At 39.3% G+C, this 23145-nt stretch overlaps 1 protein-coding gene and 1 long non-coding RNA gene across 13 annotated transcripts in view; both read right to left on the reverse strand.

Moving 5' to 3' along the window:
* Window positions 1-4556: 4556 nt before the first annotated feature.
* LOC111816338 lies at window positions 4557-6670 on the reverse strand. Its single transcript, XR_002820756.1, has 2 exons — window positions 5145-6670; window positions 4557-5037 (listed from the first exon to the last, which is right to left on the reverse strand). It is a non-coding gene; the product is annotated as an uncharacterized LOC111816338 (long non-coding RNA).
* Window positions 6671-8632: 1962 nt separating this feature from the next.
* Window positions 8633-23145, reverse strand: part of Foxp1 (forkhead box P1) — a 588512-nt gene continuing 573999 nt past the window's right edge. For 10 of the 12 annotated variants that reach the window (XM_023713292.1, XM_023713291.1, XM_023713289.1 and 7 more), the window contains 4 exons: window positions 21264-21385; window positions 19608-19677; window positions 14541-14707; window positions 9099-9281 (listed from right to left, as the gene is read on the reverse strand). In XM_023713292.1, coding sequence (XP_023569060.1) covers window positions 9137-9281; window positions 14541-14707; window positions 19608-19677; window positions 21264-21385 — 504 coding nt within the window. In that variant the 3' untranslated portion in view covers window positions 9099-9136. Of the gene's footprint in view, window positions 9282-14540; window positions 14708-19607; window positions 19678-21263; window positions 21386-23145 lie in introns of all 12 variants that reach the window. The other 2 variants (XM_023713297.1, XM_004629500.3) reach the window with 1 other exon arrangement.

Raw genomic sequence — 23145 nt, forward strand, 5'->3', positions numbered from 1 at the left:
CTTTTCAACCTTAGTTACACTGCGTTTTCTGGCAAGCTGGCTCTGGTTGTCTCCAGTTGAACTTCAGTGGCCTGCCAGAGCTCTTTTTTTTTTTAAAAAAAAAAAAAAGAAAGAAAGAAAAAAAACCAGCTCAGCCCACCCTGGCTTTGGCTGGCATGGCATGTGGTGCTGGGGATCGGACTGTGGTCCCCTGCACCTGCCTAAGTTTGCCTAAGCAGGCACTTTAGACCGCTAAACTACCTCATCGGCCCTACCCTTCTCGTTTGTATCAAGTGCACTGTGATACAATCTCATGTTTAAGAACTCTCCTCCCTGTGATTAAGTCAGTTGCCATAAAGTGAAGGGCTGTGTCTATCTTATTCCTAGCAGGATCTCCAGGGTTGGATCGAGCAGGTCATTTTATGCATTTAGTGCATAAACATACCTGTAGGTAGGCAGAGAGCCAGATGGATGGATGGAAAGAATCATGTATGCTAGAGAAACCTGCTTCTAACCAAGTGCATTACATGGCAAGGTTTAGTAAGAGAACCTTACACTATTGATGAAATATAGTGTTGTAAAACTCTTCTATGCTGAAAATTTCATCAAGAAAAGTCCCCAAGGGTGAATATGTTATGAAAATTTTAGAACTTTAAAATGGAAAGCAACCCTTTTCATCATTTAGTTAAATGTCATTTAACAAAAAAAAGGGATGATCTGGACCAAAGAGATGAAGTAAATTGCCAAAGTCACCCTGTTCCTTATAGTCAGGGCTGGAACTGGTAAGCCTGGTGTTCAGATTACCACAGATCACGCCCGGTACGGTCTACCTCCAGGACCCCAGGAAGCGTTCTAACGAAAGCAATGCAGATAGATCATGCTGGGCAGAGTCGCTACTATGCCATCTTTTTGGAGTTGGGGGTTTTTAAATGCAATGCATTTTGTGGGAAAGAAATCACCTTATTTGATGGCTTCTACATTCTCAGGCATCTCAATATTTTAAAATAATTTTATTTTCTGGCTGAGACACACAATGCTTGATCTGCTTTGTTTTTCTATCCATGGAGTCATAAAGTAGCAAGTCTGAATCAAAAAATAATCACTAAACATCTGAAAGTGAGCAACAAATTATTCCCAGAACACTTAGTTCCTTCCTCTAAATACACACTCCAAACCTAAGACTGTATTCCATAAGAATGCTTGAGTCTCTCCCTAAATCATAACATGGGTAAACTTACTGAAATATTTTTGCAATTTTATTAGAGGTTTTAATTCACTGTTTTATCTATCTCTGTTAGACTGCAAAATAGCTTTAAATATTCAAGTGGTAATTAATGAATCTTTTATGTTGCAAATCAAACATTTTCATCTGTGTGCTGATAGAGTAGCAATGAGGAAGGATTGAAGGAGTAATTGTTCCTATTTCACCCTTGACCAGCGTGCTGCCTTGCATCTGGGGAGTGGGTTTGTGCTCCTTCCACAGTGGGCTAATAATGCTCAGCGCGGATGGCGTTTCTGTCTTTCTGGAGGTCAGGATTTCTTGACATGTTTCTTACCAGAGACATTCCTGACTAGATGGAAAGTCTTTGAATGTGGAATTTTTGCTTGAGTGCAAAATAATAAAAAGCATGTGTATGTTAAGAAAGGATCAGCCTAATGGCAATGAGCATTGGCTTACATTAATATTCTATTACAGTAAAAACTTCTATTTAATAATTTTCTCCAGGCTTTTCCCCCTCAGAATTTCACATATTTTTCTAACTGGCATGCCAACCTAAAGAAAGTCTATATGATACATTTGATTTATGTTAAGTCAACAGTGTGCACAAGCCATTTAAAATTGCATTTTGAGTATAGAAATGGCAACCTAAAGAAACACATATAGTATCATAATTTGAGAAGGACAAAACGTGTTAGCATTTCAGGGGCTGAAGTACCTTGCAAATATTATTCCATTTAGAAGATATTTTTAAGATGTGGTGTTGCATGTTCACTGGTAGAAAAGCGAGTCTAAAATCCTGCAATTTAGTGTAAAATCCCAAATTAAGCTGGTGCTGAAGACTTCACAGAACAAAGTAAGTTTCTTTCCTCTGTCATTCTGGAGAAAGGAGCTGGTGAGCGCTGCCTGAGAAATGATCACAAATGGTCTGACAGATTCTTGATAGGAAGCCCCATGAAGCACCCTTGTTGTTCTATGGCACTGATTAATACTGGTCTGGTGACACTTATGTATCAGAGCAATAAGCTAAACAGGAAGCAATTTATGTCACCTAAAGCTTTTTAACAAATCGATGCGACTATTTGTAATTACTTGTTTCACAAGATTAAAAGTGCTCAGGCCTGATCTTCGCCCACGGATTTGTGGTCAACCTGACCTGTGCTTCCGTTGTTTGAAAAAAAAAGAGAGGGAGAGAGAGTTGGTGATCAGCACGGACTTCCATCAAGTAATCCATATTGCTAATATTTCTGGAATTTTAATGTAGTTACAATTTATAGCCGATCCAATGTGGTTACCTAAATTGCTGTTGCTGGTAGACAGTTTAACTGTCTTTATTAATTACGGTATAATTTAATGTTTGAGTACCAGCACTTGTATTGGTCATTTTTACAGCTCGAGCAGTTATCTGCCTTATGACGAACCATTTTAGCATTTTCAATGGAAATTTGCTAATATGATGAGTGATAAAAATGTCACATGCTGGTAAATAATGATTATTGCTTTGGCTTAAATGAATTCTTGAAAGGCCGGTTACCTTCAAATTAACATTATAACATGAAGCTTCTCTGTTTCCCTGCCTATATTCTTGGTATAAGTGCATCCCACCAAATACTACAAATAACTTTTGATGAACGGATATAATATAATCTTAATGCTAATATACATGATTTTACAGAGTAGAAATAAGATGAAAATAGGGCTGTTTCTTCAAAAAATAGTTTAAAAATAAATATAAGGTTATATTAGAGTGATGACTTTTCTAATCCAAATATTGTTCCACAGTTAAACCAGTGTTTTGTATCTAATTTCCCTCCAATGTGAATTATAGCATAAACCTTTCATCTGTCAATGCCTTAAATGAAAGTTTGAGGCCCAACTTTATTAGAATGAATGCTTTTACTTGACTCAACTACAATGAAGATAAAAGTTAAATTGTAAGTACTATGCTCTCTATAAATACGTAACATCATCAGAGAACAGAATATAGCAAGAAGGGTTATCTGTTGGGGGAAGGTAAAAGCGAGTGTGCCAAATTACTTGTAAGGCCCCCATTTAAAAGAAGAACCATTATTTTGGGCTGGCTTTGTATTTCTGAAGGAAAACCCTGAAATAAATAATGTAACTGTGCTCCTGTTTTAGAGTAACTCCTTGAATACAATTAAAAATGATCTGTGCATCAGGCAGCAAGATCTTCACTTACACAAGCTCTTTAGTTTATTAAAATACACGTATATATCCACTTTAACCAACTGCATACGATGTGGTAACCAGTATTTATGCCGAAGGCTTGCAATTAAGGACATTTCCATGAACTCTGGGATGGTATTTTTGGTGGCCAGGTGAGAATGAAATAGTTTGCGTATTATCAGACTGAGGGTTTCTAGATAGTGGCCAATGAAAAGAGAATCCTCCTTTGCCACTTAACAGGCAAAATCTACTTTGAAAAAGGAAATGGAAAACTTTCATAGGGTTTTTTCCAAACAGTGCTGGCAAACCACTTCCACTACTCCCCGGCAGCAATGGGAATCTCACTGAATAGACTGCAAGCATCTCCTGGCTCACACGAGGTGCTTGCAATTACACACGTGCAACAGTTTTGATGTTAACATGGGTTTGGCTGCGTAAAGCACTGCTTTCAGTACACCAGCAGTTTTATTTGTGCTGAAAAATGATACTCTAATTCATTAATCCTTAAAATACATATGATAAACTACTAAAGAAATATCAATGTATTGCTGAAGCTATGATATTAAAAAAAACAAAAACACCTCAACCATGATGGTTTGCCTGGGATATTCAGGCAACAGAATTTGATGTTTTTTTCCAGTGGATGTAGTTGTCTACAGACTTTTGATAGAATATTTTTATAAAATCATTTGTTCTAATCTAAGCATTTATCATTATATGCAAAAAGATTTCTTGATGAGATTATAGACGGTGCATGTTTTTGACATTAGCATTTTATTTGGATGACTAATCTTGCAGATGTGAAATTTTAATGAATTATTCATGAAATTGCTTCCCTCTGAAATTTTAGTTTGCTCTTAATGCAAGTTATTAAACATTTTGTTTTTCTTTATACAATTTGATGAAGAGAAATAAGAGTGTGCTGCTTCAAGTGAACAGAAAGCCCCCCTTTCCCTCTTTTCTTCCCAGTTCTCTAAGTGGATACCTTTACTTGGAAATCTTATCCTGAGGAGGATAAAAGCTTTAGCCTTCCCTGATGAGGAAAGCTTTTACTTACGATTGATTTTAATTCTGTTTCAGAAGCAGCTGGTGATAAACCTAAGGTTTATGCCTAACATACAGTATCAGTAGGTCAGAGGGGGGAAAAAACTTAGGCTGTGGCGACTTTGACTACCAGTGTGAACAACCAGCATTTTTATTGCATTTGAGAATGCTATAATGTCAGTAATTACTACTGACTACACCACATTTTTTTTATTGTCTGTATCCACAGACATGGAATGATGGAATTACAGTTGATGTCAAGGAATGAGTTTCTTTTATGCCTTAACAAAACAAAACAAAACAAAACAAAAAAACCCCCAAAACAGTTCTTGTTATTGGCAGCACATATACACGAAGCACCATGCTGACGGTCCAGACTTCGCCATCTCCATCAAGGTTTAGGGGGAACAGAGATTGCATGGGCTATGCTGGGCCCATGAAACGCCTTTAGGATTATAAATCTCATTCTCAGAACACAGGTGCCAAAATGGGTTGAAAAACATCTGACGTATCAGAAGGGTTTGCTATTAACCAGACGGTACCCAAAAGATTCAAAATCCTTGTAAGTAGATTCAGCTTTGTACCCTTGGAAACAGAACTTGGCTGGACTGTGGGAAGGAAGGAAATGAAATATTTTGTAATTTCAAATTTTTTGGTGTTTAAAAAGCTAGCAATTTACACTATATTTTAGATGAGAATGCAAGGTTTTCTTTACCAGGTCTGATGGAATGCAGGATGCTAGGTATACATTAGAGCTGTTTGGGGGGCAGGACTGGCGGTCACTCTTCAAGGAAGCCTTGATAGTTCTCTGCATTGCTAATGTGGTAGCCTGACTGGTTTTCTATAGACAGATTTTTAGGGACAAGCAGGATGGATCCTCATTCCTGACAGTGCATTAGTCTCATACAGGGGACTTTCTCCTTAACATACACTTTTCTCTGAGGACAAAAAAAGTAACATTGTCTTTACATCTTGGCACCTTGCAAGTTTTTTTTTTATACAAATGTTCAATATTTTCAACACTCCCCATTATTAACCACTACTTCACTGATAAACTTTGAAAGTGTGATCCTGAAATTTCATCATGCAAAATATTTACTGCAGCAGAAGAAAACATTTTTTTAACATTTTTTTCTCTTTTCAGATGTATGAACTTGTTTAAAGATAGCCAGGAAGGCAGTGGTAGGATAAACACAAGGGATAGGAATGTATAAAAAAAGACAGATTAGACACATACCCACTCACACGTGCGCACGCACACACAAACCTGTACAAAATGCTCCAATGAGAACAGGACAAAAAAAATCTGTCAACTATGTTACAATTTAAAAGAAAAAAAAGTTAGGGAGTTTCTCCCTCCACATGTCAGGAAATGTCATCCAATATTCTTAAAGCAAGAATAACTAAATAAAATACATGTGCAGCATATTCTGCAATTCCATTACATACAGTAGTTTTTTTCCAAAGATATCTTTTAGTATTGTTAATATAAAGCAGTTGCACAAAAAGCAAAGGTGTTTTGACAAACAGGTGTATGCATTTATTCCTTTTTAGGAACAATATCTAAAAAAAGAACCGCCCTCTGCCCACCCCCAAAAAAGACAAAGATTCACACAGACACATTGGGATATATGTACAACATAATAAACCCCATCCTAAAGAAGCAACTTGAATACCCCCAAGGGATACAGAATCAGAATTGTAAAAATCATAGTGAAGTTTTCTTGCTGTAAAGCCTGAGAATTTTTTTTTTTTTCAGTTGGTTCTTCTGCAGGACTGTGATGCCTGCAAAGATGTGTAAAATCTAATTTTCTTTTTTCTTTTTTTTTTTTTTTTTTTTGCTACAGTCTTTAGACTAAGCATGCAAGACATACGACTAAGTGCAACTGAGTGAAATGTATTTTTTTAAAAAATTTTAATCATTCCCTAAAGGTTGAACTGAGGTATGCGTACTAACAGTTTCTCATGCTGTTATCTTTACTCATGTCTAGCTACACATGCTGAGAATGAACTAATCTACCAGATTTTTATCCTCTTTTGAATACCAAACTAACCAGCAACCACTCGGTTTAGAAGCACAGGGCCCCCTTCCCATGACCCTGTCTGGCTACTGCCTGCATGTCATGAAGCTGCGCGTGACCACAGACTGCCCTGGATACAGAAAGCAGAGTGAAGCTTCAAAAGCAACTGCAAGACGTTTTTGTACCAAGCTTATGAGTGAACGGGAGCGTTACTTTTTCTTTCTCTCTCTCTCTCTCTCTCTCTCTCTCTCTCTCTCTCTCTAGCTAAAAATGCTGACAAAAGCCTAATCTGAAAACAAAACAAAAAACAAAAAAATGACGAAAAAAAAAAACAAACCCAAACTGCAGGACATATGCCAAGATAAGCCAAAATTAATACAGTGATCATAACAGTCCTTAAACTAAAGTGGCATACAACCATTCTAAAGTTTTCTTTTTTTTTTTTTCCTTCTAGAAACACTATTAAGTGGTTTAGTTCAATCATAAAAGTTTTTCTGTTCTTTCCCAATTTCATCTTTACTGTCTCCTCTATTTCTATTGTATTAAGAATTTTCAGTGGCATACATTCTTTTTTTCCCCTCTTTTTCTCTTCTCCATTCCTTCTGTGCAAGTATAATACTGTGTCCTATTTCCATATTCAGTAGTCCCACAGTTTCTTTCTTTATAAGACTGAGTTTTGGTCTCTGAAGAGGTACAGAAAGAAGAAGAAACAGCTACTAGAAAAAGTAACAACTTTGGTTCCATTACCTACTTGGTCTTCTGAATTTACTCTAGGATGAAGAAGCAGTTCTCTTTCTCAGGTTAGCAATAGCCTACAGCTCATCATTTGCCTCTAAATTCTTTCGCCTCCTTTGATCAACAATAAGAGGATATTTGGCTTCATCAGATAAAGCATAAAACAGAGAACATAATTTACCTTTGTGTAATATCTTTGGTAATTTTAGAAATAAAAGGTACAAAGAATATAAATTAAGCTCCAAAAGGCTCTCAAACTAAAACAAAAGCTACAGTCCTAGATAAATAAATGTCAGGGTAGTGGGCGTGGAGTGGAAGCGTGGACGGGTGGGAAGGGCTGAGTTGTACTGACCCAGAACCTTCACATTCTGCAGGCCCTGTGAGGCTCCCCAGAAGCCCGGGGCCCACAGGACCCTGTCTCCCTGATGCCCTCTGTTACTTTCTGATACTGGGGTGGTGTGAAAATATTGCCCAACAGACTGAACTGCAGTACTGAATTTGCACATCTGGGGCGAACATTTTAGCACTGCTCAACTCAGTCCTCATTAACTCCCAGAACAAGTTCAATCTGAAGTTTAATTTGAATTCAAACAGATTAATGCCACCAGGCAGGTCTGAACTGATGGATCAACTCAGTGCTGTCACTACTATCAGCCCAGTTACTTGGTGAAGCTGGCTTTTGGTAATTCTGAAAACAAAGCAACCTTCACTGGTCACCTACTGTGCTACAACGCAGAATGTGTGGCCCTCCCCAGAGGCTGCAGGAGGGAGTGCCTTCTGCGGGACTGACAGCAGCCTGGTTATTAGGGGCTTTGGATTCCTTCCCTCTGGTGAGGTCCATGTTTCCTTGTGCTGGCAGAATGCTGTGGCATTTCTTTTGAATGATAATTACTACAAAAAAAGAAAGAAAAAACAGAAAACCTGAAAATTCTCTTGCCACCCCCAATACTGCTTTGCGGAATGAGTCTGCATTGTTCCTAGTGTGTGTCTCTCATTTTTTTTTTTTTTTTTTTCTGTCATTCATTCTCTTTCTGGAAGGACGTCACGCTTGTGTGAGAGGACTTTCATGTGTAGAGAGAGTGCAGCATTTGGGACCTTTTAGAAAAAGACCAAAACGGAATGTTTTCTGACTTTAGAGAAAGGTGGTGATGTCTGAAGGAGAATGGAATGAGTGACAGAAAACTACGAACGAGAAATGACATTCAGCTTTGTATAATAAAAACACCTATTAACATTCATCACAAAGTACAGAAAACGTTAAGCCTCCAAGAGGCCGTGGGCCCAAGTGGAGGCCTGAGGTCAGAACTTAAAATGGTATAGTAGAAGCAAAAACAAAAACAAAAAGCAATACATTAAAAAGTTTGGGATAATTATTTTTGCCCCTCCCCCCAACACACACACAAAGGCCTTCCCCATCCCAACTGGAAGCAAAAAAAAAAACAAAAACAAAAAAAAAACAAAAACAAAAAAAGGAAGGAGTCAAGGCAGTGATAATCAACATGCAGTTCTGTGCAAATAGGTCGTCCATTGGAACCCTAACTGGGCGAAGGCTTGGTCTGCAGCTTAGGGGCACAAGCTCGGTCGGGTGTCCTCGGAGTCCCACGTCGGCAGGACTGCAGTTCAAAGTCTGCTGCTAGAAGTAAACCAGTTTAGCAAATTTACAACACTGATGTTGACTGTTACGAGAGGAAAATCCCAAGTACCAAACAAGTCCATCCAATGCACAGAGTACAAATTCCTTTTTTCAACAAAAAGTAGAAAAATCAAAAATACTCCCAAAAGGGATTCTTGATGGCACTAAGAGTTAACACATTTCAGAGTTGTCAAAATGTAGTGAAAATCCTCCAGACTGTACAACAAATGGAGAACAATTTCACTGCTGACTTTTTGACGTGTTTTGTTTTGCCTTTTCCCCCCAATCTTCCTTCTTGGGGTCAGCCCGCCCAGATGTTCACTCTATGTCCTCGTTTACTGCTTCATCCTCATAATCTCTGTCATGGTCAAAATCTGGACTGTGGTTGGCTGTGGTCACTAAGGACAGAGGCCCTTCAGCTTCTTCTGGGTCGAGGGGCTCTTCTTTGACATGTACAGGATGCCTGGAGAGACAAACAGAGGTTCAATGAGGCCATTTCCCAGAACAATGGAATCCTGGTGTTTGAGGCAACCTGAAAGTCAACTGTATAGCTGTCCAGTACAAGAGCCCCTTGTGTGTACATCTTCTTAGTTGCACTAGCCACATTTCCAGTGGCCAGAGGCTTCCATACTGGCACCCAGAGACAGCAGTTTGGATGAACGCACAAAGATCTTATGCACAGGGCTAGAGTGCATGATCTTTGGCAGAGGCTGGCTTTCCTCCCCAGAAGCATTTCTTCTGTTTTACAGTGTGCCACATCACCCAAGGAACTCATTAAAATGCAGAATGGGAAGCAAAAGGCTTTAGGGTTAGGCCTGAGACTCTGCATTTCTCATGAGCAATCCAGTGCTGCTGCTGGTCCTCAGCCCACACACTTTGAACACCAGATTTTTAACATGCCCCTTCGTGGCTTCCTAGGTGAATGAACAGCAATCTTCAAATAATTATGTGAAATGAGAATCTGTAATATAACAGTGGTTTGTGGGGACCACTGAGCGCAGAGCCTGGGCTAATCGTGGCTTGCTGTGTGTTCTGCTTTGCTAGTTAACATGCAGAACCTGTGAAAGAACTCTCCAGAGGACGACCCCAAGTGAGGTTCTATCATTAATCAACTTCAAGCAAACACAGCAAAGAGACACCATGATACATGCTTGAAACTCCAAATTAATGCATATTTTTACAAACTGTCAATAAGGCAAGAAAAGCCCTGCCAGGAAACACAAACGCAGAGGAAAAGGCTCGCTCAACACAACAATATGATAAGAAAGCACAGCCCCAATCAGAATAATAACACTGTCAGCTGTAAACAAGGCAAAACATGAGGCCGGGCTGGTAGCGGCCACAGGACGCACGGATACGCAGAGATCTGCCAACTTTCTCATTATGGATCAGCGCTTGGTTCACAGGGATGGGGGTGATGGGACAAAACCACTCTGATAACAACTGAGAAATGCTGTTCGTAAATCATAGTTACAACTGATCCTTTGCAAATACAAATTACTTTCTGTTGCAGGGGTTTTGATATGCAAAAGAACCATTCAAGTTAAAATGCTCCCATCTCTGGAATGGGCTGCAGAAAAGAAGAGTTTTTAATTGACACTATCAAGTATTAGTAATAAGAAGAGATCCTGGGGATGGTTGGCTGCCTAAATAATTGATACTGTCTGCAAACCCCAAAGGCCCCTTGAACCACTTAAAAACAAACAGGAGTGCTTTGGACTGCCCTTGAAGATGTGAACCTTCAGAATCAATTGACTCTAAAATTAGTGCAGTGTAGAGTGTTTCAGGAGCTACAAGTCAGATAAACAGCTTTAAAAAAAAAATAGTGCCCGTATTCTGAAAAACCATTTGCAAAAACCCAAACAGTGCAAAGTTGTTTGATAGTATATTTTTTTACATGTGGCTCTCCATCTATTTTTAACAGTCTTACTTATCTGTGTTTCTGCAATCAGATCCAGACTGCTCTATGATCTGGGAAGCCCAGTGCAGAACAAAAATGCAGGGTCCTGGAGCAGCGAGGGATCTCGAGAATGAACAGAACACTGTAAGACAGGTGCCATGGGACTGTGAAATCACACACCTGTGTTGTTCGACCAAATGAGGGTCCCTGACAATCCTCTTCTATGACCAAATAGATACAGGCTGTTATTCCTTTAAAAAAATCACTAATAAACTGCTAGTTAAGGTATTTACTTCTATCTGTCTTCCTACTGCAAGTCATACTTCATGTGTTACAGGCGCTGTTGGTATATTTATTTCATCAGTTTAGCTGTAACTTTTATGGCCATCTGAGTGTCATCTTGTTAATGTATGTCAGTTCCCAACTATTCAGGCTGCTGGGTTCATCTTTTGTCCACTTTGTTTCACTGATTTGCGTAGCACACTTAACCATTTTTATCCATTAATTGTTCTACTTTGTTGATTTACCACTTTAGATAAATTTCTAAGGGAAGAACTGTTGGAGAAGCAAAGGTTAAAACATCTTTATGGTTCTTCTGATTTACTGTGATATTAATTTCCAAAGGGGCTGTATCAATTGAAAATCTCATCAGTTCTCAGTATTATTATTATTTTTTAATTTGTTATTTAGCATGTCTGGATTATTTGCAGGTTACTTTAAACCGTGTTTCTTAGATTACTAACGTGGACCATTTTAAGTTTCACTTCATAGTTTCGCTGTAGAGAATTATTACCTCATACAATGGTTTTCCTAGCTCCACTGACTGTGTGACTGTTTTAGTAATGTCCACTGGATTGGACTCCTGGTTTTATTTAGCCATGTACTGAAGCTCAAACATTAGTTTTAAGATTAACATTTTTTCTACTTTTATTAAAGAAAACTATCAGCTTACTAATCTTTTTTAGGCTTATAAACTAGAATCTGATCATATAAGGTAAGATAAAGCTTTGGGTGGCAGTAAAGATGGGATTCCTTAAAACAAAATAGAACAGTCTGAATGAAATTCTGGCTTTATAATTGTAGACTGTGACAGATGTTTTGTTAAGCTGGGCATAGCAACAGCAAAAAAGAACCAGATATTTGGAAAGTCTCTACAAAAGAGAATTCACAGTAACAGAATATTTTGTTTTCCTCAAAATTCATTGAGCATTTACAAACCTAAAGACAGGTCATGACCCTATCAGACTAGCTTGTTGTGTCTAAATGCTTGATATGGGATAGGACTATGATAAATATTAAGAGCTAGAACCACGGTGTGACAACCAGGTTAGACAGCCAGGTCTTGAAGACTCCCAAAATCCAATCTCTGCACATTTCTTGGATTGAGCAGATAACCCACTGGTGAGACATGCTGTAAGGTATACAGTGCCTTCAGAAATTAAACAATGGATTCTCACGTGAAAATGCAAACTATTTAAGACACATTATCTCTTATATACTCAGCGTCTCTCCTAGAAACTAGAGCTTAAGTTGCACATTTTACCACAAGGAAGCCTTCAGGCCCCTGCCCCACCACCCTTTCTCTCCCAACACCTACTTCCAAAAGGGCTACCGATGAATAACTGCAAAACCACACATTCCCCTTCCCCTTACATCTGAGTAATTCCTTTGTTTAGAGGCTCTGGGAACACAAGAGTTTTTAAATAAAGCTGACTGGTGTTTAAATGCATTGTGTTCTAGAGTTGCATGACAGCATGCAGTATTTTGTTCTGCAGCTCCTGTAGCTCCTATGAGGATAAAAATGTAATCCCCCAGAGCCAGAACTGTGTGACTACTTTCTAGTACTGGAAAACAGAAACATATAGAAAAGGTAAAAATCAAAAGTTCTATTTCAAAACTAGAATTAGCCAGGCTGCCATGTTAATAAGCTTTGGCGTGAAGTTTATGATTTGATTTATTCCAATAGAGTGGAACAGTTAAAAAACAATTTGCATCAGAGCAGGGTAATGCATACAGGACAAGAAGGAAAACTACATCATTACAGAATTCACCTAATGGAAGTTTAGGGCCCAAAAGAACCACCTTTGAGGACACTGATCGCAGCATGGGGATCTGCTGTCTACAGAGCTACGCTTAGCAGACAGTGTGATCCTGCGATTGGAGCGATGCATTCAGACATCTGTGTATAGGGTTTCTTTCCCTTCTAAGGAAAACAATGAGCTGAAAATTGTTTCATTTAAAATTGTCATGACTTCTTTAGGAGGATTATTTTGTAACACTGGGGTTAATTTAAAGTTGTTGAACAAGTTAACTCATGGTTTACTTTATTGTGTCCAGTAAAATTAGCATGATTCTCAAGAGTTCTCTGTGAAACTTCTATCCAAATATCATTTTTTTTTCTTTCTAGTGATCTTCTGTACTAACAGGAGAAATAGTATCTCTTTCATTCAGTAACTCCAGATGTTTATTTGCTCTAATGAATATGTCTTCAAGTAGCTCATATGCCAATTTACATTTTCTCTGAACTTCATTACTACGTAAGCAAACACTCCTGCCACAAGCATGATTTAAAGATGAATACAAGTGGGAACATAACAATAAAGTCGGAAACACTTTACAAAGGACGAAATATAGCAGTGATTCTGTGAAAGATAAACACTTTCTTAAAATGTTATGAAGTAAATATTAAATATTGAGAGATTTGTTCATATAAATTAAAAACTATTATTTCCATCTTTACAGGTCCCCTTCAAAGCACTCTGGGCATGAAATGCAAATGCTTGAAAATCAAATTTCAGATTCCCCCATACCCTCCAATTATACTGGCAGATAACATTTTTTCTTTGTCATTAGATGCCAATTCATTCTGTTCCTAATTGCTACAGGTCATATTTTCCATTCCTATCACTCAAATTATCTTAAAATAAGATGTTGGTCAGTAATTCAGAACCTGTAGACAGTGGCCTATTTCAGAGCTGACAGCATTGCAAACAATGAATTGGTTTATTCACTTAAAGTGCGCCACAGTTTTGCAAAAATTCACTAAAAGGGAGACAGTCATTCCACAGCATCGCCTATAAATCCAATCATTTGGAATAATGTGGTTTCCTTTCTCTGCTTTCAAAATGTGCATGGGAGAGAAGGGGGTTATTATAGCAGTACCAAATCTCTCCTGTGACCCACCCAAAAGGGTGTCATAGCCTGATGGCATTCACATGCAGCGTGGGCCACCATCAGCCATCACTTCATGCAGTTATATGTGCGCTCATTACGCTGCCGTCTGCTACTATGATGCTCCTATTAATTTTCCTTTTGATATTTTAAGAGCAATCTATAAATCATGCTGCCTTTCATTTGTGCCATCATTAATGCTTGGTAATGACGCTGCGCCAGCGCACTTGCGCTGCTATACTTGGCACACAACCATATACACAAGCAGCTTTTTCTTTCTCTAGGTTCGGCACGCCAAAACACTGAACCAACTGTAAGCTTTTCTAGATATGCTTACTAAATTTTGGAGAGAATTATAGTGAGGTTTACGTAATGGCCTGAGATATAAAGCAGAGAAGAGAAAGCAGATGCATTTTCCATTTTACTGCTGTGGGTACCTGTATGTTAGATGAAACTGATTATTTTTATGGGAAAATTAACAAATAATCCTTTTATTCACTAGCATTTCCAGAAGCACAAACTTCACTCCGTGTTCCCATAAAGCAGGAACCACAAGAGAAGAACATATATAGGGACCAGAGAAGGGTTTGTGTGCATACAACAGGAAGCACGGGGTTGGACACAGTGACCACGTGGGAGGACGATACTCACACAGCTTGCATAGGGGATCTGCCTGGACTGCTGTCGCTCTCATTGCTGTTCGTGTGCTCCATGGCCCCGTTCAGCTCCTCTCGTATAGCACTGGCTAAGTTGCCCAGAGTGGGATTTCCCATGGAAGCGGTAGTGTATAGAGGTATACTGTTCTCTGCCATTGAAGCCTGCCATCAACCAGGAGAGAACTTATGAAGACACAAGGTATGCAAGACAAGGAAGCTATGAATTACGGGTGCATTCAATAATTTTCAGTCTAAATTCACTGTAGCATGGTCGGCAAACACAAATCTCAAAGAGGTGCAGAAGGAAACTGCTTTAAAAGTGACTCATGCACATGTGCCAAGCATGGTTTCGGTTTTGAAAAGCTAACTGAAGGAAGCAGAATGCCCTTTGGGACTATGTACTCAATTCTGGTCGTGCTTGGTGCAGTCACATGGCTTAGATGGGGGTATTTAGTATGAGATTTATATCTGATTCCTTTTTTCAAGAGGAACGGAATATTTCTAGATCATAGTGAAATGTAATGGAATTTTCATTTCTTTATCCATTTTAATGATGCCACTATTGGATAGCAGAGATTTGATCAGATTATTCTGGCCATACTGCTCAAATTTATGAGAACTTCCATAAACATTGACCTCTTAGATCCTATAGAAAAGGGAAAGACTATAGAATTGGAATCAATTTGATCTCCCCCCATCATTTTCGTTTGAATGAGTTTTCAATCTGTTTATTGAAGTTTGAGATAACTGGCTGAGGGTAACGCTGTGGAATGTCTCAGACTCAGAGCAGTCACCTGGGATTTTAGGACCAGAGGAAAAAAAATCTCTGGCAAAAAGGAAGCTTTAAATCTTGTTTCTTTGTTGTGCCCAAGCATACCCATATTAAAGGTGACAAAATCACTCTGAATGAGTGTCAGCAAAAAAAAAGTGGAAATGGGAGAGAAAACCTCCATCCACATTCTACATTAGGATACTATTTACTTCCTATTCTACTACCTTCCAGTAAAATGGCCCCACTGCCTACAAGAGACAGTAGTCAAATATCCCACTGGACTAAAATGTTTCTATCTGTTTCATTTATAAGTCATTGGGACACAGTGGCTTTTCATTTTGTTGAAAAAGACAGACTTTGAAAAACTGGCAACTATAATTAGACCAAGATTTATCAAAACTGTCCTTTCACAGAACACACGATGCCTGGTTTTCCATCCGAATGATGAAAAAGTACAATCACAAGACACTCTACTCTGGCATGGTGACTTCAAATGGCCCATCTTGCAAGAGTCCAAACTATTCTAGATATCCTGGCAATAAGAGAAGGTATGAGCCAAATATGAAGAAAAAAAGGGAGCAAAGCTAGGCATCAAGGTGTGTGCCCACTGTGACAAATGCAGCCTCACTCACAGTACCAACTCCAAAGCCAGAAATGCTTTCTAGAGATAAGTCCACGTGTGGCCAGTACACACTCACCTAACCTGGGGTAGTCCTCTGCAGGCGCACAGCTTATCCTTTCCTCTGCATTTCAATGTATCTAACTGCCTTCTTTTAAAAAGTAGAGAAAATATCCTGTTTTTATTTCCCAATCTGGTAAACTCATTTTAATGAGTGTTCCCCACTTTCCTAATGTGTGTTAAGTAATTTTCATTCAGTACTTTTTTTCAATAGGTCTTTAGATGAAATAAAGCATTTTTAGAGTGTTGGGTAATGCAGTTGGGATAATAACTACTCCTGCACACTGAAGAGGGACAACCATCTTAGCTGGATTTTGACAACAAAGTGGTCACACCTCTCCCTGTTACAGAAATACCGCAGATGAACTCACACGGTGCCCATTCACTACTGAACAGTCTAGAGAGGGCAAAAGCAGGGCTGTGGTTAGCTTAATATTTCTGCAAATTACTGAGGCAAACATTGAGAAGTAAAAGCAAAAATGAAATAATTGCTAAGAATGTGTTTGTTGGGATGAGCTGGTCGCCCTGCAAAAGGGTGGGTAACCTTGAGATTCAAGTATTGATTCTTGCTGACTCTCAAAAGTACGCTAGTTAAAACCATTTCTGGACTTGGGGATATAGTGGCATAAACGTCTGGCAGGTGCAGATCCCGAGTTCAATCCCTGGTACTGCAATAAATAAATAAATAAATAAATAAACAAATAAATAATAAAAATAAAAATAAATAAAATTGTTTAGGGCTGGTCAGACAGCTCAGCGGACTATAGTGCCTGCTTAGGTTGAACACAGAGGCGGGGTTGATCCCTGGCATGCCATTCCAGACCCACCCCTACGGTAAGCTGAGATGGTGATTGAGACTGGGTGTGGTGGGGCACGCCTGTAATCCCAGCGCTTGGGAGGCTGAAAACAGGAGAATCACTATGAGTTGGATCTACATAGTGAGACCCTGTACTAAATAAACAACAACAACAAAAATATTTTTGATTGAGATTGAATCTTACAGCATGGGCGGAGGCCTAATCACCCTGGTAAAGATAGTCAGCCCAAGGCTGATCCCTTACCTTTGATCCTTGACTATCAAGAGAAAACATTACATGAGGAGAATCAACCTTGTCGCTTTAAAATATAACAAGGGGGCTGCAAAAAGAGCAATCTACTCTAGTTCAGAAAAATTTTCAGGGCCAGGGAGATAGCTCAGTTGAAAAAGCGCTTGCCTGGCAAGCGCGAGGTCCTGAGTTCCATCCCCGGTACACCCCCCAACCAAAAAAAAACAAGAAAAATTTTCACCAATTGCTTATACCTAACATTATTTCTCTGTAGTCAATGTCCTCTTTGGAGCAGGGATGTCACATGTTCTATAATGGATTTAATTATATAAATGATCTTTGCACACTATGTGGCTTCATGTCAAACTGGCACCTTGGCCAAAGAAATGAAGGTGCTTAAGTAACAGTGCAGAAGTCTGTAAGTACCCTTGCTTCTGGAACATTAACTGCTCTGAGATCCTCAGGGGAAAGGCAGTCTATAAATATGAAGCTTTATGGTTACCCTTAGTTACTTCACTTTTTCAGAGCATAATGCAATCTGTCCCAAGTTCTATGTTTTATTTCTGTAGTGGATTCTGCTGTCCTATTTTATAAATTGTGTATCATGCATTATGTTGCTCTAGTAATGCTTTAAAGATATTGTTCCACTATTATTTTTACTTCTTTTTGGAAATGGGTGATAATGGAAAAGAAGGCATGCTGGTACACTTTTTTAATTTAATTTGCACACTGAAAAGTTATCTCATGACTATCTACGGATTGAGGATTTACATTCATACAGGAAGGGAAATAATTCATTTCAAAAACCATGAACTTACAGCAATTAATTTGCCTTGCTATGGACTGTTCTTGGAAAATGGCAGGATGGTTTTTGGCTACCACGGGAACAAGGAAGTACACAGAGGATACAAAAGCAAATGGCTTGGAGTAGAGACATGAACAGCTCTCTAATGACAGAGCTTACAAACTGAAATTAGTCACATAGTTAAGGGAAGGAATCCAGAGGATGGAAGATAATTTTTACTCCTTTTTTTTTTGCTTTTCTGCATCATGAATATAAAATGTGCTTGTAATTTTAATACTATCCTAGATAGTGCTGTCTTTAAATTCACACTTCACAAGACTCCAGGGAAAATAAGTTACTAATGAATGATATTTACAGTGGCAGCATCTAAGCGTACTTTCATTTACTCTTCTAAAGTTATGGTGTAAACTACACGCAATCAAAAGAAACACAAAGTAGTTTCTATTAAATGTAGTTCAGACTAAAAATAATTACTGAAAGGCAAGTTCGGTGAATTTGTTGCTGAACTGTGGAAGATGCATATCCATCAGGAGCCTTAAGAGGCTGCTCAAGATTAGGCAAAATGGTTTCATAGGGCAGAGTAGTTGCTCAATAAATATTTGCTTACTAAACAGTGAGAACCAGGCTCCTGTCAGTACCTCCTCCTTTCCTCCGTTCCCAGAGGGCCAAGTATCTCAATTGTCTTTTCATTTTTTTGCTTCTCTACTGCTGCTCTCATTCCAAGAAATTTTTAATATGTTTATGGGTTTAAAAGGGCACATGCCAGCACAGGATCTAAGAACTAGTGTCCGGCTGTCATTGGCCCCTGGGGGATGCATGGCATACAAGTCTGCAATGGCACTGGATTACTAGTATTGGACTGCTCTACGTTTAAAACTTCCGAAGGTTCTTCTGGCCTATCTCTTGGGACAGTCTGGATAGTGACAAAACAAACAAGAGAACTGGCCAGCGTGGTACTTCTCCCTGTGAACTCTTGTAGGGACCCTGAGCACTATGCCCAGACACTCTGGAGTTGTTCTGTCAATGGAAGAGGTACCTTGGCTATGTGGTAATCGAAAAGTACACTAAGTAAAAGGGTCATGCTAGGTGCCACCTCCCCGCTGCTCAGAAGGGTGTATTCCCTCCCACTCAGGACCACTGGTGATGTCACAAGTGTTTGGTTCCTCCATAGAAAACAAACATTCTATGCAATTATCATGTAATCTTGATTGACCTGCTGGAAAGCTAGACATTTTTCTTAAAGGACTTTTACTGTTTAAAATAATAATAGTTTACTTATCCCAAGTGAGACAAACTCAGACCACCTAACCCCCCAAAATAGATGCAAAAATGAACTTTAAAAGAAGCGGGAGAAACACAAAGCTCCGCTTTCTCTTTAAACCTGTGAACAATAGAAGGTCATGTGATGCAGTGGCCTATCATCCAGCACATTAATAGCTGTGCTAGAGTAATTACACTTGTGGTATTTTTGCCTCAAGTGAAATTCTGAAATAAGAGGATGGAAATTATGATACTGCTGATAAATATTAATAAGTGAACTTTTAATTTTTTTGCCACAATATTCAAAATGCTAAGCATCCTGCTAATGCTGAAGCAGCCCGATGTGTTTGCCTCCAGGGAGTACGATGCTTTGTGCACTTAAGAAAAAAGTTTAACGGAATTAAAATTTAATATCTAATTAGAGCGAGGCTAATATATTTTGAAATGAGTGAGGGAGACACGTGCCTCTGCTGTGTATTCGGGAGGGCCATTAATCTTACCTGTAAAGCTGCATTGAGAGGTGTGCAGTAGGCGTGGCTGCTCTGCATGTTTTTAATAAGGGAAGGGTTACTGTGTGAGAAAAAAGATAAAAACTCAAAGTTAAATGCAATCGACCCATGAGCTCCTAGCTAAATTTCGCTTTAAGCTTCCTGGTTGCCTTCCAAATTAGAAACGTTCCCCACTAACCAAAGGACAGTTATGCCTGATCCCTCTCTCTTTTACAGGATTGGTCTGTGTAAGCGCTGCTGGGACAGACTGCGCTGTTCCACAGAACTGAGGGTACAGTTCTGACTTATGTGACAAGAACCTTGGGGACTCCCTCCTGTAGTAGCGGCCCATCTCCCACAGGAAGACAGGAGCCTGGAGACTGGGCTGGGAAGTCAATGTGCCCACAGGGGGTCTTGGCAATGAGAGGGAAGACCCTCCTTAGACCCCAGGCTCTCCAAGGCACACATACTGGGCAGCAGAACATGAGCACACCAGGAGACTAGGCTGTGGTCTGTCTTGTAGAGCAGATCAGAGGCATGAGGTGACATGGTGCCATTTCTGTATCAATGGACCACAGGAAGCCAAGACAGCAACGTAAGAGATCCTAGGCCTAGCGAGAACTAACAACTTATACAACAAATACTGAATGGCTTCCAGTAGGAAATTATACATTCATCAATGGGCTTTTAAGGAAGTACTGTATACATGATATTATCAGTTTACCCCACACTTGGATCATTTTATTCATCTCATTATATCTACACTATACTAAGTGAACAAATAACATTACCCCAATGCATACATATTTTAACTTTACATAAAAATCTCCTTTTGACTTGAAGGAATTATAGATCACATAAAAGATATTGAGTCATAGGGTCCCTGCAAGCTGCTGAACCAAAACACAATAATTTGCATTAAAGACGCCAAAAAAGCATTATTCAAGGCACTGGTGTTCCAAAGAGAAACGAGAGAAATACATGTACAAATCACACAATTTAGTTTCGTTGCAGAAAGCTGTGGCACTGCTACTTGGTGAAATGTAAAACTACATGGGATGAGTCAACCATGCAAAGCCAAAGCAACAGCAGAAAAATAAAACAAAAGCAAGTAAAGGCTCTTACTGTGCAACAAGCTCGTCAAAGTTTTCATCGGGGCAGTATTTGCGAGGACGGCCTCGTTGAATATGGCGGCCACGTTTAAACTCTTCATCATCAACTGTCCAAAAGGACCCAAACTCATCCTCTACTCTGATAAAGCACTTATGCAGTGAGAGGTTGGTGCGAATGGCACCCTGGGATAGGAGCAGCAGCAAAGGAGATGAAGTGGCAACAAAAGGAGAGGGGGTTGGGGGCAGAACAGACATCCAATACAGGGAACAGGAAAAAGAAAATAAAATGCAATAAGCATAAGCAAATGGTTTGTGAGGGTTAATATGCATTGCCACCTAAAAGCTACTAGCATGTGATGCAACAAAGACCAGCAAGCAGGGCAGGGGACTGGTGGGTATACAAAACAGGAGGGATGAAATGCTTTTTTGCTTCCCTTAACTGAGACAATGTGAAACCAGTTCTTTGGTCTAACACCATCTAGCAGCCAAAGCCTCTACGTTACACTTGTTAGCACAATCCAAGCTAGGCTAAGAAGTTCAAACATGGTGGACGTACCCACTGATCTTTTGTGGCCTTCGTTTTTGGAATTCTACTTCATCCACTGTCCATACTGCCCCTTTAACGTTTTCTACTCGCACAAAACACTTGTGAAGACTAAGATTATGACGCACTGCATTCTGCAGCAGGTATAAAAGAGAAAACATTTACATTTTCTGTAAGAAAAGACTCCAACAACAGCAGTACATTCAGCCTAATAGTCCACATTTGTAAAACCATCCCCGAGAACATGAGCTACCACCCCCATGGAGGACATTGTTGTGGTTGAGGGTGTCTTTTCTGATGAAAAAAATCTTTAAAAAGTACAAATTAATTGCACTCTGGTGCTCTAATCTAGTCTTTGGTAGTATCTAACCAGAAGATATATTAATAATATAAATGCAACCCAGAAATAGGTTCCATAATACACCTCTGAATATACTGTTACTATGACTTCAAAATACATGACACGGAAGTAGTTTTTTGAGACTCATTTACCTCTTATTTAGAAAAGAGTGGCTTATTATTAAACCATGGAAAACGAAGACTTCATTAATGTGGCAGTATCTGCTTTTAAAAAATGCACATGGGTTTTATTAGGGAGAATTCTAAACAGGATTTTACCACTGAAAGTGTCACCTTGTACAGCCAATGGCACCCAGGGTGAAATGACCCCAGGGGATCAGTACCCATGATCCAGCTCTTTCTTACTGCCACAGTATATGTGAAAGCTGGCACACACTACAGAGGAGCAGCTTGACTAACTGAACGAATGCCAAGGAATACATGAGCAAGACCCTTAACGTAAAAGGAATACATTTCTGCATTTCAGGGTTTTTGCACACAAATGGTTCTAAGTCATTTCTGGCCATTGCTAAGCCGAGACTCTTCAGGTTTACAATCTACTAAAACAGATGGGGCTTGCCACGCAGTTCAGGAGTGACCAGCTTCCAATATTTCATCTTCTCCTTGAGTTTGGGGAAAACATACAACCTTGGCTGGGCCCACAACCAAGGATGGCTTGCTTTAGTCCTTTCTCACTGAACTTACTGATGCAGACCCAGAGGACATTATTAAAAGATTTAGTTAAAACGTTCTCCTCCTACAGAGCAAGTGTCGCATGGAGAGCACGAGATGGTAATGCATACGCTGCACCTCACACAGTGTGCCCTGGTTCTACTTCAATAATGTTGCTGCTGCCCAGCGGCTCTGCACCATGAACCTCTTTCCTTCAATCACCCATAGCAGTTGCTCTCTGAATTTAATAAAGGCAGCAAATCTTAATACCTTGAGAGGTGTTTCAATTTTTAGACAATCATAATTGGTGACTATGAGGATTCAGGCTAAACATTTTCTCTGCAAAGGAATATTTAGAAGATAATGAGACAACTTTTATTGCATGGTGTGATAAACTGCTCACAAGGAGAATCCATGGGATAGATTCCCAAAGAGTTTTTCAACAGTGTTAGTGTAACTGGGCCAAGTGCACAATATTGAGGACATTAACAAAGGACATCATTCACTGACAAAAATCTTGATAGGTTTGCTTAAGAATAAAACTTTAAAAACACTTGACAGCACAGTTGTTACTTGGTAGGGTAAACTTCTTTGTGTCTAAAACTGTGGCCTAGCTTCTAAGCAAATGAGTTTCACAAAGGCATAGGACACTAAAGATCATCTCCCTGAGCACCATCGGGGAGATATAAGCGAAAGGGAATCCAGGGAGCATGTACACATGTAAGAGGTACAGGTGCAGAGTAAAGGACATTGATGTTTTAAAATAAATATTACATTGTAGAACTCAAAGAGTTATGAAGCTACTGCATGATAAAAGCATTCATGCACACCTGGTTGGATGACACAGCCATGACATTATCATAAGACGCAAGGCCAAAATGTA

Source organism: Octodon degus, unplaced genomic scaffold, assembly GCF_000260255.1.
Source record: "Octodon degus isolate 3935 unplaced genomic scaffold, OctDeg1.0 scaffold00030, whole genome shotgun sequence".
Lineage (NCBI taxonomy): Eukaryota > Metazoa > Chordata > Mammalia > Rodentia > Octodontidae > Octodon > Octodon degus.